This window comes from Camelus bactrianus, chromosome 34 (genome assembly GCF_048773025.1).
Source record: "Camelus bactrianus isolate YW-2024 breed Bactrian camel chromosome 34, ASM4877302v1, whole genome shotgun sequence".
Taxonomy (NCBI): domain Eukaryota; kingdom Metazoa; phylum Chordata; class Mammalia; order Artiodactyla; family Camelidae; genus Camelus; species Camelus bactrianus.
This window is the reverse complement of record NC_133572.1, coordinates 9,251,093-9,265,447: the sequence shown is the minus strand read 5'-3', so window position 1 is coordinate 9,265,447 and position 14,355 is coordinate 9,251,093. Positions and strand designations below refer to the sequence as shown.

Here is a 14,355-nt window from a genome sequence, read left to right as displayed (position 1 = left end):
GCTGGGAGACATTTTTTAATATTTCTTAAACTATTTTTTGCTGCATGCAAGTGTTTCTTCGGACCACAGCCAATGCCACAGTCCCCACCCCCAACTGCACACTTCTGCTTTGTCCCAAACTCAGACTGGAGCAAGTATACTTGGAGAAGTAAACTTAGAGCTGGGAATGTTCCTCGGCCAGAATCGGTTTGGAGGACAAGCCTTATTGCAGGACTTACCGCAGGAGCTCAAGGCTGCCCCTGAGCAGAGCTGTGTAACTTGACACAATGTAGAGCTGTGGGGAAGGTTTTCTTTACATCCCTCCTGAAAATAAGGACTTCTGGCAAAGGTGGGAGCTGGGACTTCCATGAGACCAAAATAACTCTACCTACTTCAGCGTTTCTGTCTCTACAAAGGCCTTGTAGTTGGCTGTGAAGGAAAGTCAGGCAGGACAGGGCAAGTGGTCAGGACTGGGCGAGCAGAGGTTTTCCATAATCTGCATGATCATTTTGCTGAGGGTCAGTCTGAGCCAGTAGAGAGAGAGAGGTTGGAGAATGAAGATAATTGATGGAACGAGGTACCTGAGGGTTTGGGGAGGCCTGAGAGCATACAAACTTTATTCCACAGATTGTTGTTAACCACCTACTGTGAGCTAGGTGCTGGGAAAGCAGTGGTGAGAAAATGAGATGAGGTCTCTACCCTCATGGCCCTTATGGAAATTTCAGGAGATAAACATTAGTGTCTATAATGCTTCCATCTCATACCCTGCATACAGCATTTACCGATGCTATTTTTTTTTTAAAGAATTTCCTTTTCTTAACCTGCTCTAGAAACAATTTGGGAAAAACATCTGAGGGCTCCGCCACGTGCTTGTGAAGACATACCCATCATATCTTTTTAATTTTTGTATGTTAGCTTTCTTAAAAGATTTTTTTTAAAAAGGAAATGTTTTCTCTGAAAGTTTAAAAATACTAAATATCAATTGATTGCCTTAAGGGTGCTACAACTAAATAGAGAATTTCTTTTAAAAAAACAAGTTTGCAAAGAAAAGACCATGGATCCGCAAATACATGTTTTTCCTTGATCTGTTATCCTATTTAAACAAAGTATTTCCCCTTGTTAGCCATCTGAAGCCTAAATATGCTTTGTATTGTAATTTACCATGATGTATCCATATTAACTACACCACATGCGCAAGAGGTAAATAACTGACATGCAGGAGAATTAGCCCTTTTAAAGATGCTATGAGATGCCAAAAAAAAGAGATTTTGAGGACTTTTTATAACAATATCTTGTGAGGAAAATTAGAATGCAATAGTGTTTATATCTGTTGAATCTCAAGAAAAATTACAGTCCAAAGAAGAACACAATTCACTACATTATTTCTTATCACGGCACCCAGCAACCTTGACCCCAATAAACTGGGGCGTGAGGTAGAGGAAGAAGAAAGGTGACAGCCAAAGTTCAGGCAGGGAGAGGGGGAAAAACAAGCATTAGCTTAGTTCTGAAATCTTGCCTGGTTTTTTAAAATACACTACCCACAAACGAAAAGACCATATGATTTTCCAGAAAGTCTCACTTCTTTCCAGGAGTAGATAAAGGTTGCCATATTTAGGCACTTACTGTAAAACAAACCCATACCTTCAAATAATACCCGTTGGCTTTCTTGTGTGAGGAGGGAATTAAAACTCAGACAAAGGACAAATAGAGCATCTGCTCCCAAGACCATTCACAGCGCAGAGTAACCCAAATCACAGCAGGAGGTATTTTTGAATCCACATTTGTACTGAGTTTATTCATAAAATACATGTTCATTGAAAAACCTTGAGGGTTAACAATAAAAAAGTAGAGAATAACATGGAAATACCACTTTCATGGAGAAAAAACAAATAGAGCGACAGAAATTATTTAATAAGACGCTTTGTATTTCTTTTACTATTTTTTACTCTTGTTTGCTTCCACTAATAGGCTAGAACAGAGATCAGCACATTTTCTCTGAAGGGCTGGATGGTAATTATTTGGGGCTTTTGGAACCTCTGGCTACAATTACTCAGCCCCACCTTGGATGTGCAAAACCTGCACTGTATGCAGGTGGTCAGTCACACCCCACAGTCACATGGAAAGGACCCCAGGAGACAGTCTCCAGGCAGGTGGGCCTGCAGGAAAGTCAGGGCACCGCTGAAGGCTGGAGGCCTGGAGTGTGCGGTTTATCCGTCGGGACGGCTGTGGGAAGGTGGCCAACAAGGCCAGTCAGGGCTGGAAGTGGCCAAGGCAATGTGCACTCTGGGACCGTGGCTGGAGCAGAAGCCACCCGATGTCCTCCCCGACTCACTGCTTACCCACCACAACCACACAGCTGCTGGAGCGGCCAAGTCCTCCCTCCCTCCAGCAAAGGCCCTCCAGTGCCCTCTACCGACAGGGCCTGGCATCGTCTCACGTGATGAAGACGTGCCCAGAGGAAGGCAGCCTGTTGTCACAGAGCCTGTACTGAGGCGGAGTTTGGAGCCCAGAGGCACTAAATTCATAACTGGCACGTGACAGCGTGAAGAAAATTCAGCCTTCTTTACTTCCGCTGTCACAACTGAGTTATAAAATTACCAGCATGAATTTCCTTAACAGAAATGCACGGCCTGTTTCTCCAGCTCTTTCCGGCAGTGGTGGGCTGCTAGCTTATGCGTGTTAGCTAATGATAAAATTTGTCTGTGTGCCGCTTTCATTCTTAAAAATATCTCAAGAGAACTGCCATTGACTGGCCGACTTGATGTTAGGGCTTTGTTAAATAGAACAAAGCTAAGAACTAGGAAGTAAGCAAAAAATACTAAGAAACAGACAGTGGGACTAACTACAATATTTCATTTGCTCTTCTATGTTTTCCAACCTTCTTTGCAGTGAGATTGAGCATGAACTAGGGGCTGAAGCAAAGAAGAGTGGGTGTGAGTTCCTATTCCCTGACTGTGGCTGGCAAGTGGTATAAACATGAAAACATGGCAGAAGAATAGGCTGGAACCTATGAATTTTATAGACCTCATTTAAGGACTACTCTATGAAAGCTTCAGGAACACGGGGATTCCATCCATCCTGTTTGCTCTTGCTGGAGCACTGGGTATCGAGGGTTGTGAGGAGGTAACTTTTGTCGCGCCAGGAAAGGTCCCGTGACATTCCTCCCCTAGAGCAGTGGGGGCTGGCTCACATATGTGGCTAAGTAAGAGGTCTGCCCCTCCAGATCGCCCGTTTCCATGTTTTCACCCTGTTCCATGCCCCCAGGAGGCTGAACTGTAGACACCGCATCAATAGGTTTTCTTACCTTTTGGTGTCCATGTAGGCTGGGTAATGAGATGCAGGGTATGGGAGAAAGGGTTGGCTGCTCCCCACACCGTTGTCTGCCTTGGGTTAGCTTTTTTCGACACTTCCCCTCCATGCAACCTTCTCCTTCCAGGTCTGGTGAGCACGCTATGCCTTTCCTTCACCCCATCAAGCCTAGGAATGGTGGTGGAGCCCCGCTATCACCAGCCGTGTGCTTTCCCTGCAAGCTGCTCACATCAGTGTAAGTGGTCCCTTGGTGAACCTGTCCTCAAATCACCACCTCTGGGCATGCCATCTGTTTCCTGGCAGGATCCTGGACACCTGAACAAATATAAGAGGTATTAAGTAAATAAATAATATATGAATGAAGGGGAAATTGAATACAGGTAACAAATGCGTTAACATTATAAAACGCTCCGAGTAGTATTTGGCGTGTGGTAAACACAATGCGTTTGTTACAATGACATTTGGATTTCAGAATGAGATCTATGGCTGTGATGTAGGAGGCAGATTGGCTGGGAGGTGACATACCGGAGGTGGGAAGATGCATTTGGAGACCACTGCAGGAGAAAGATGAAGAGAACCCAGAGGGGCGGGGGGAGGAGTCGGGAGGGCTGTTCCAGGGAGAGGATGCACAAGACTGGATCACTAAGCTGATGTCGGGGAGGAGGCAGAAAGGGAAGAAGAGAAGGTCTCCAACTTAGGGCTTTGGTTGCACGGTAGTGTCATTAGTCAGGGAATAAAGGGTGTGAAGCTGGCTTATTAAGGGTGACGGTGATGAAGAGGAGGAAAAGGATGACTCCAGCTGCTAATATTAACGAACGTTACTGTGCGCCAGGCATTCTCGGAAGTGTGTTAATTTATTTAATCCTCACTACACCCCTGTGAGGCAGCTACTGTCATTTTACAGATGCGTCCACTGAGGTACAGAATGAAAGTAAGATAACTTGTGCAGGGTCACATGACTAGGGGAGCAGAAAGTCAAACCGAGGCAGTGGACGGAGGGAGGCAGCTTTGAATGAAAGGAACTGGTCCAGTCTGGAACAGGCTGGCGTTGAGGCCCCTGTGTGATAACCTCTGCAGATCTTAAGTAGGAGGAGAAGTGTGAAGCTGAGGAGGCAAGTAGGGGATGTATACCTTCAAGAGGAGGGGGAATACAAAAGGGAAAGAGAAAAGTGACGTGGAAAATACAAGGTAAAAATCACAACAGTAGCAGTACTTTATTGAGCTCTTACCACGCACTAGACACGAAATGCTTTATGATAAGGGAAAGATGCTATCTTACTTTTATGCGTGAGAAAGCTAAGATGTAGCAAGTTTAGAAATAAATGCCTAGATTTTTGGGGGGTTGAATTTTTTTTTTGTTTTTTGTTTTCTTTTTGACATGAGTTCAAATCAGAATAACTTACTGGTTTCTATTTGGGCCGGACAACGGGAAGCAGGATATTGCAAGAGGGCAGGAAAGTGTGGTCATGGTATTTACTTTATATATTTAAATATATAAAAATTATGTGTAATTATATATACAAAGTATATATAAATATAAGGTAAATTTATTTATTATTAGAAATACATCAATTATCATGCTAAAAATTCCAGAACATTCTTACCCTCTATGAAGACACACAAAAAGGTAAGTTCAAGATAAAAGTTCCTTGATGAACATGAAAACAAAGGGATGCTGCCAGAGGAGCTGGATGTTTAAAGTACATAAACGTGGGACTAAAATACCCACAGATAGCAGTTCCTTCTTTTGCTTGGTGCTTGGACACTGCCAACGTCCGCCTTGGATGTCTTTGTCTATTTTCACTGTTCAGCAAGCCTCTTCTGCGTGTCCCATTTTTCCTTCAGCTACTGAGACAGGGGAAAGAAAGCAGCACCTAATGGCTCGCACCTGGCAGGGACCATCGGCCAGGCCTGGGTGCTGCTAGGAGTTGGCCTGACGCCGCGGCCCCGTGGGGTCTGTGGAATAGAAACCATTTCACACCATGCAGGGCCATTGTGTGACCATGAAAAATTGAAACAAAAACAGGAGTTCTCTGTAATCATGTCTGAACACAAAAACATGAGCGTTGTCCAAACCACACAAATAGCCAAACGGCCCCTGCACTGACCAGTATGCATTAGCATCTTCACCTGTTGCAGCTTCAGCCGTGCCTGGTTCCTTGCACCTGACGAGATGTATTAAGTTACCAAATCACTTGCCTCTGTTCCCAATGGCATGCAATCCTGGGCAAAGCCCCAACCCTATAACCTGCTCACAAGCTCCAAACCTGCAATAAGTCATTTTAATATTTTTAGTGAGACACCTCACATCTCCCTAGTATGTGTGCTCTCTGCTACAAAGAGCAATAAACCCAACTTGTTCAGCTACGCGTGTATGCCTAGTGGTCTCTGGCTTGAGGGCAAAATGAAAATACACAGTCAGCTGAAGTGGTCATTACTTGGACCAGGACTCTCAACTCAGTAAGTGTGACAATCTGAGACCCCTTGTGATTCCCTCTGTATGCTGGGAGGTAAGGTCATGCTGAATTGAGTTCCTATATCTTGTTGAAGCACTTCAGAGTTTATTTTGCTTCCCTGGGAATAAGATCTCCTAGAATTTGTTTGATTGTCTGATCAGATTAATATTCTTTGGTAAAATTGTTTAGTCTTCTATCCCCTGGTTTCATTGCTTGTTAGCTTGCTTAATATTGAGTGTTGTCTATAAGAGGCAAAGTCCACAGGGAGAGGATGGACAGAGGCTTGACAACTCTGTTTTCGAGCTGACCCCCTGAGGGCTGGGAAGTTCAGAGGGTCTCCTCAGGACAGTGACCTGAGGACCAACTTTGTTTCAAGTCATCATTTCTAAATCTGATGAAGACTTCGTCATCGCTCTTGCCTTTGTGTCTCTGAGAGCTGGTCCATTTAGTTTTGTCTGCCTGGATCCACAAATGGGTGATGACAGGCCATTGGCCAAGTTCTGGGGATGAGAAATTACACGTTTTTATAAAGCACTGTATTTCTCCGAGTCGTCGCAATCTAAAACTGCACCTTTTCCAGGCCAAGCACCTCCTTCCTCCGTGTATTCTCATTATAACAGTAATTTGTACACCAGCCTCTCGAATAGACACAATTTCATCAGGAGTATCTTGCAGCTGCAGTGGCCGCTTGGCTTTTTGGCATGAATAAGATAGTTCATTTGAGAAGTACTTTAAAACAGAAAGCAAATAATCCCTCATGAGCAGATTGTTTTTCTGGTTTGTCTGAAAGAAAGATAGTTTTGTTTAATGTAGGGCTTCTCCCTCCGTTGTTTCCATAATTTGGAGTTAAGCCGTGCTGGCTTTTTAATTACATGGCTTGATAAAATTATCAGAGACCCCAGTTACTATCCAAATCCGCTGTCATTGTTTTTTGTGTATATATACGTTAAAATGCGTTTTTCAACACCTGAACTTCCTTTCCTCTCCTCTTGGCGAAAACAAAATAAAGCTTTGCGGTGATAATTTCATATCTGGCTGAAGCCAGCCAGCTTCCTTTTTTCTTTTGTTTTGTTTTGGTCCTCTTATTCTCCATTTCCTTCTCTTGGGAAACTAATAATTTAAACATTAACTAAGTTTGTCAGGGTCAAATTTCTCATGCTTTAATCATTCTGAAATACCCACACTGGCTTTATGAAGTAATAAGCTACCACAGTTTCTATGACTTCTTTAAAATTAAAACTAAATGAAGTTAGTATCAACACATGGATTAAAATTAAAATATGTAAAAAAAACCGTATTCAAATACATGGGAAGATAACAAAAGATATATGCTCAAATGGTCCTTTACCAATATGCTTCTCGGCTTTTTTAAGAAATTGTTTCGCTGTCACCATATATAGCTCCGATTTCTGCAAGTGGAATGTGAAAATGCATCTCCACTCCAGGGCGGCTGGTAAAGCAAGCCAGCTTGCCAGCGTTTCCCTTGTGGGAAAATGTAATAACTTCTGAAGAACATATTCTAGTTGTCAAAGGAAAGGCACATTAGGAAGTGTCAGGGAGGGAAGAGATCCAAATTGTGAAAAATCTCTGTCCTTTGTCGCTCTCTCTCCCGGTGTCCTACAAGCCATGTCCAGTCATCTCGTTCATAGTTCCTCTTCCTGTGCCAGTACGTTAGACTCCAGGGACCCTCCCATGCCGTCGGCTGTGGCTGTTCTCTACAGATTCACTTATACATCTCTCTCTATATTATCTAGATCTATATTCCCTCTGGATCATTTCATCCACGCCGAACATTTTTAGACGTGACTCCCAAATTCTTATCTCCAGGCCAGATCTCTCCCCCTGGATTTCCTCACATCCAGCGCAGGTATTGTCTTTTGACCCCTGTGCTTCTGTCTGTGCTGTCCCTCTGCCTAGAACACCCAGTTGTGTCAAACTAACTCTTACATGTAGGACACAGACTCTACTCCTGTTACTGTAACACTCTGAGCAGCCCCCTTTCTTAACATGTCGCCTGCTAGATTATAATTAGCTTCCTGATTATAATCATTTTTCTTGACAGCTGATTATCAATCACGGGTGTAGCATGTAACCTGTGCTCAATAAATTACTGAATGAACAGGATCCATTTTTCATTTGAATGGGTGCACTTAACAAGCTATTAATTCCAAACTAGTTTGTCTTCAGGGTGAAAAAATACAAATTCAGGTTCACAAGCTTTCGATATTTATGACTCTTTCCTGTTGTAGACTGAGTTATGGATGTCCTAGAATCAGTAAAACAGCCACTAAGTTTGTTTTTATGGTGTGCTATCAGAAAAGTCACAGAATTGTTAGAATGCCAGAGTTTACGTATTTCATTAAGTCCCATGACTACTGCTACTTGCTCTAAATCCAGTTTCACATAATAATAGTTACCATTCATTGAGCACATTGCTGTACTGGAAACTCAGTGACTTCGTTTGCATTATCTCATTAACTCCTCCCTAAAACCCAGGGATGTACCTCTATTATTATGCCCAGTTAATAGACGAAACTGAGATTTAAAAGAGATTAACATTTCCAAAATCATCCAAGTGAGGAGTGGATTTGAACGTAGGTCCCATTCCAGAGTTTAAGTTCTTAAACACCATGATAAATGACCTTTCAACCATCAGAAGGAGATTTGTGAAGTCTGCATACAGTAGGCCAGTCATCACCAATTATGGGGCCAGACTAAACCTTTTGATTCCAGGCAGACTAAACTAAACAGATCAGTTCTCAGGAACACAAAGACAAGGCTTTGTAGAAAAAAATAATAATTAAAAAAAAAAAAAAAGAATGAACAAATCCTGGCCAAGTCACAGCCTGCCACACTGAATGGCTTATCTCCACAGGAAAGCCCATGTGTGCCCATAAACACAACTATGGATTAGAAATCTATTAAAGGGCAGAATTCAGGTCCCACCAGTTTTTGTTCTAAATCTTCTTCCATGTGGTCTCATGCTTAAAAAAATGTTGGCCTTTCAAGTTAACAAACCTATATAGGCAAGAACTGTTTGTGTATCCAGGATCACAGGCTGAATTGATTTTGCAAGGCGTATGCGTTAACTGCCAATAAACTATTCAGTTTAAAAAAAAACCCTGAGAAACAGAAATGGTAAGGGACTGATTGAACCCTGCAGGAGGGGAAGCATTTGAGGGGACCCTAGGTATCTCTGGGAAAGTGGCCGTGGAGGTAGGATGAGAATGGGGGCAGTCACTGTCACTTTGTACTTTGCCTGTTTTTATCTTCAGGTAATAGGGTTAGACTCCTGTGGATTTTTAGAGAAGAAAGAAAAAGTGGATTTTTTTTTCCCCTTATAAACATCTTGAGGGCCTTTGTCCTTATTTCTTTAACATTTTCGTAATAACTCTTTCAGATGCCTCAAATCTCTTAGGAAATTAAGACTTAAATGTCAAAACCAGCACCTGATATATACTTTAAGAAAATTCCACTGCCTGCCATGCCCCAAAGTGGTGCACTTACAGCTATTCCTAACCATTGGGCATTAAAAACAACAAAAAAATACTCTTGGTTACAGCCACCTATAGGTATCACCTATAAGGGTAACCCTACATTCCTGTAGAGAATGGTACTTCTTTCAATTTACTGAGCATCTAATGTCTGACAGGAAGTAAAGGAACAATCTTAGTCCTGGAAATAGGTATTACAACTATGTTACACATGAGGAAGTCTCTGGCTAGAAGGTGGGAAGTGGAGCAAACAGCTGGACATCTTGGAACCTGCCCGTGGTACGTCCCCTTGGGGTCTATTCTTTTCAGAAGTTAGGGGGCAATAATCTGCCTTGTAACAAGAGTCTGTGTGGCCTGACCTTTGTACACCTCAAAGATGACCACGGGGGAGAATTTCAACATTTGTTTCACAAGCAGCAGAGACACAAGAACTAACGGAAGCTGAAGGGGAATCCTTTCTCTGATGTTAACTTACTTACTTGTTCATTGTCCTGTCTTCAGTTATCCAGGGAAAAAAAGAGTGGCAATCTAGTTGGTCTCATTCATAGCTATACCCCCCATTACCCATCACCTAGTACTGTTCATGGTTCAATAAATATTGGGGAAGAAATAAAGAAAGTCTATGTGGGAAAATGGGCCAACTATACAAAGATGAAGACATCCCTTATTGTTTTTTTCTTTTTCAGGAAGACTTCAACTCTGTCTCACAGGAAAGATGAATCCAAAGATGTGAAATCTAAATGGGGATTTTTTTTTTTGTGGACCATGAGGCCCAGGATGAAACTGGTAGAAAAGGTTGACATGGAAGAGTCCAACCAAGGACAGAATATCGCTAGTGTTTAACTTTTAAATGTGGATTCCTGTTCTGAAATGTGTTTCTCCTTGCGTTTATATCATTTATCCTTGCCTTTGTCTCACATCTCATGTATTTACTAAAGCATTACTGTGTCATTAAGCAACACAACCCCATAGGCGTTGTTGGAATGAGGTCACTCATAACTTCAGGCCAGTGTAGAACCCCAGGAACATCAGTCGGGTTACTCGCTGTTGTAAAGCAAAATCAAACAAATTACATTTCCAAAAGAATATACTACGATGGAGATAAGACCATGATGAAGCTAGAAACTTGAGAAAATCATTTTAGAAACTCATAAACATATGTAACTCATTTCACTGTTATGCAACATGAATGTCAGGGGGAAAAATTTTCCAACCTCATGACTCATGCTTCTGTATTACACATATTACTGGATGTTTCTTCATTTTAAAGAAATGTGGACATAGCGTGTATATAAAAATATCTGATATCCAAAACACGAAAATACAACAGCTATCAAGCAAAGAAGAATCTGTTAGGTTGACACTGCGTCCTCCAAGCCACTCTTCCAAGACGGAAAGTTATTCCATCTTTTGAAAAGTATGGCCGGAGAGACAACTTCCTGTCCAAGACCAGCTCGCCGCCACCCTCCCTTAGAACTGGTTCCTGAACTGCCCCAACAGGGCAGGAGAGCAAAAGCTCTCGGAAAGGGAAATTAAAATAATGCCCCCAGCCGCAGCCGCACCTACTCTTCCTCTCCTCTGTCTCCCCGCGAGCACGCAGAGCTCCCAACTCTGCCCACTTCCAGGCCAGTGGGTCCCCTCTAGTCTCCCCTGTCCGCCCACAGCGCCTCGAGGGTGACCTGCGGACCAAAGCAGCCCGAAAGTGGCTCAAGCCGACCCACCAGCACCTCGTCCAGGGGTCTCCCAGTCGCTCCCTGGGTCATACGGCAGGACCCCGCGACTACACAGCTCTCTCCACCACACAATTTTCACTGACTTTATTGGCTCCCGGACCCGGTGGGCCCCTCGCCACCCACCTCCCCACTAGGTCGAGCCGGCCCTCCACGACATCAAGCACATTCAAAAATACTGCGGGGTGGCTATGGAAAGAGCCTCTGCTGGGGAAGCCAGCTCCCCTGTGGCAGCGTCAGGGTCACTTGCTCTTCGCCTTCTGACTCTCCGTCTTCTTGGGCAGCAGCACGGCCTGGATGTTGGGCAGGACGCCGCCCTGAGCGATGGTCACTTTCCCCAGCAGCTTGTTTAGCTCCTCATCGTTGCGGATGGCGAGTTGCAGATGACGAGGGATTATCCGGGTCTTCTTGTTGTCCCGCGCGGCGTTGCCAGCCAACTCCAGGATCTCCGCCGTCAGGTACTCCAGCACCGCAGCCAGGTACACCGGCGCCCCGGCGCCCACTCGCTCCGCGTAGTTACCTTTGCGCAGCAGTCTGTGCACTCGGCCCACCGGGAACTGCAGGCCTGCGCGGGAGGACCGGGACTTGGCCTTTGCCCGCACTTTGCCGCCCTGCTTTCCGCGACCAGACATGTTTACCTCTCGCCTAAAACTCCAGGGAGGGGAAAAAACCCCTAGCGGTCCGGTTCCTAGTGTGGGAATGCGATGTACCACACGAAAACCGCCTCTACCAACACTTTGCTGACACTAGGCAGAGCCTTCCCATTGGGCACCGCGACATCCTCGGCTCCTGTGACCAATGACAGGCAGGCTCGGCTCCCAATTAGAGCGCTGACAGAAGGACCGCCTTCTCTAGCTCTCCCCAATCAAAAAGGCAAGTCCCTAGTTCTCATTTACATAACAGCAGATATGAATACGCTGGACCCGCCTGCTCGGCGTTTGGGGATTCGGTTGAATTTGTTGGATCTTGAGTTTTCAATGTCCCTGCTCGCTCCCAGGAAAAGAACGTCTTCAGAGTTAAGGAGTCATGGTTAGAAACAGACAAATCCGGAAGGAGAGCTACTCCGTCCGCAATTACAAGGCACTCAAGCAAGAAATGCCTCTAGCAATTGAGATCGCAGAGTATACCCGAAAATTTTAACAATTATTATTATTGACACTATTTTTCTTTCTGTTCTTGTAAGCAAGAGAGGTCTCTAACTTGTAAATGCGCCAACTTCGATTACTTCGTCTTGGTATTAAAAAATCGACCTATTTTACCATTACAAGAATCCTGACTCTTGAAGGCCTCTTGAGCCACGGATTAAAATCATGTAGTACAATTTGACTATTGAGGATCCTTTCCCCACAGCTATCCAGGCAGTATTCTGAGGGCTTTGTTAATTCTCCTTTAACAGCAACAGTACCAGTACTTTTTTGTGCTATGCATATGGGTAAGGATAGGTAAATAAGCATTTAGTTATATATAAATATTTACCATAAAGCCTTCCTGCTGGAAAAGCTTATTCGTCAGGACTAGGGACCGGCAGTACAATTTAAAACATTCGTTCCTCAATGTATTAATAAATGCCTGGGAAAGATTTATGAATCATCCTCTAAATACTGCTGCCTTTTATAGCAGTAAAACCTTTTGGGAAGACAGTCATTCCAGTCTCCTAGAATGGTGACACTACTCAAAAGTTTTGTTTTTGCTCAGATTCTCTTAAGAGTTGAGAGAGACTCCTGATTGGGAATCTGCAGTATAAATTACTATTTAAAGCCACAATCATAGCATCCATTATTTTACAAGAACTTTGCCATCTTTAAGTGGAAGATTTGAGAACCTCAGATTTTAATGAAATAAAGACATTACAATATTTCAATTAAATAATCCTAGAAATAGTTATTTGGTTGAAAAGGAAAAACACGCTTGGGGTGGAGAAGGTAGAGGGGGTAGTGAAATCTGTAAATTGCACAGAAGCAGCTACAAGGGAAAAGTCTTAGGGGTTGGACAGGGGATGGGGAAGGTTACAGTTTTTGAAAGAATTTTAATTCTTTCTCCACGGGGCCACAAAAGAAAAAAGAACCATTAAAAGATTTCCTCTCCCCCAACTAGTGACTTAAAAAGATCCACAGGTGTAGAGCAACTGCTTTGAAATTTAACAAGTAGTATTCCTGGTTCCTACTGATGTTCATATTAGCCTGGGAATGGTTTTAGTGTAAGCATTCCGTTGGAAAACTATAGAATTAGAATTCGCTCAGACTAGTGGTGGTGGTGGTGGGGGGGATAGATGCGGGCCAGCAAAGCAGAGGAAAGAGGGAAGGGAAACCCAGTGCGCATTGGATCTGGCCTACTGTTTTTTAAGCATTGAGAAAAGGCAATATAAATTCCATTGAGTCTTTCCTCTGCTTTATGGAAAAAAAAAAAAAACAGACAAACTTTTCAAAAGAGCAAACAAAATATTTTGTAGAGAGGGAATAAAATCTGAGGCCTATAGCACAGCCCACTTTCTTTTAAGTTTTCAAACAAGTTCGCAGCAAGGGATTATAAACTCCGGTTTGCAGCTAATGAAACTGCTAGCTGCTTGCTATCGCCCAGATTTTACCTTAAAAGACGTCTGGCCGAGGTAAAGGTGGCGCTAAGCGCCACCGTAAGGTCTTACGGGACAATATCATGGGCATTGCGAAGCCCGCTAATCCGCCGTCTCTCGCGCCGCGGCGGTGTCAAGCGCATCTCATGGCTTATCTACGAGGAGACACGGGGAGTGCTCAAAGTGTTCCTGGAGAATGTGATAACGAGATGCAGTGACTTACATGGAGCACGCCAAATGCAAGACAGTCACGGCCATGGATGTGGGGTATGCGCTAAAACGCCAGGGCAGCACCCTGTACAGGTGCTGAGTGATTCTTGTGGCTCGTTTCCGCACTCCAAAAGGCCATCTTTAGAGACCCCAAAACGATTTAAAAAAAAAGTTGATAATGTAAATTTCCATGTGAATGCGCTTATAGGAGCTTCAGATGAAGCATTCTGGTTACTATTAGGGGTTGATGCAGGTGTCCGGCCGATGGCTTGGGGAGAAGGGGAGGTGTTAGCAGTAGAGCTCAGCAGAGAGCTCAGCGCTGGCGTTCAGGACATGGCCTGGGAAGTGCGACGCTGGGCAGTAGTGACCTTGCTCTTCTGTGTTTCAGGCGCTGGACTGCTGACTTTAGATTTCATTCGGGAGAAGCAGGCACCACTTCCTTAAGAAACCCACGTCTTAGAAGCGGTAGACACTGCTAAGCGAAAGCCGAGCACGCAGGCCTTGAGCATATATACGGTATCGGTATGCAAATAGGCTGACGGGGCTTTCTGCCTCTGATTGGATAGGAGGTCCACGTGTCAGAGGGGGCGGTTCTTGCCCGTGTGGCC

General features: G+C 44.0%; 1 protein-coding gene across 1 annotated transcript; it reads right to left on the bottom strand.

The window, feature by feature from the left end:
• Positions 1-11,040: 11,040 nt before the first annotated feature.
• Positions 11,041-11,734, bottom strand: H2AJ (H2A.J histone). The gene has a single exon (XM_010946464.3). The coding sequence runs from the start codon at positions 11,598-11,600 to the stop codon at positions 11,211-11,213; it is 390 nt and encodes a 129-aa protein (XP_010944766.1). The 5' UTR covers positions 11,601-11,734; the 3' UTR covers positions 11,041-11,210.
• Positions 11,735-14,355: the final 2,621 nt, after the last annotated feature.

Coding starts and splice junctions, on each gene's coding strand:
- H2AJ (XM_010946464.3), bottom strand. CDS start 11,600: ATGTCTGGTCGCGGAAAGCAGGGCGGCAAAGTGCGGGCAAAGGCCAAG.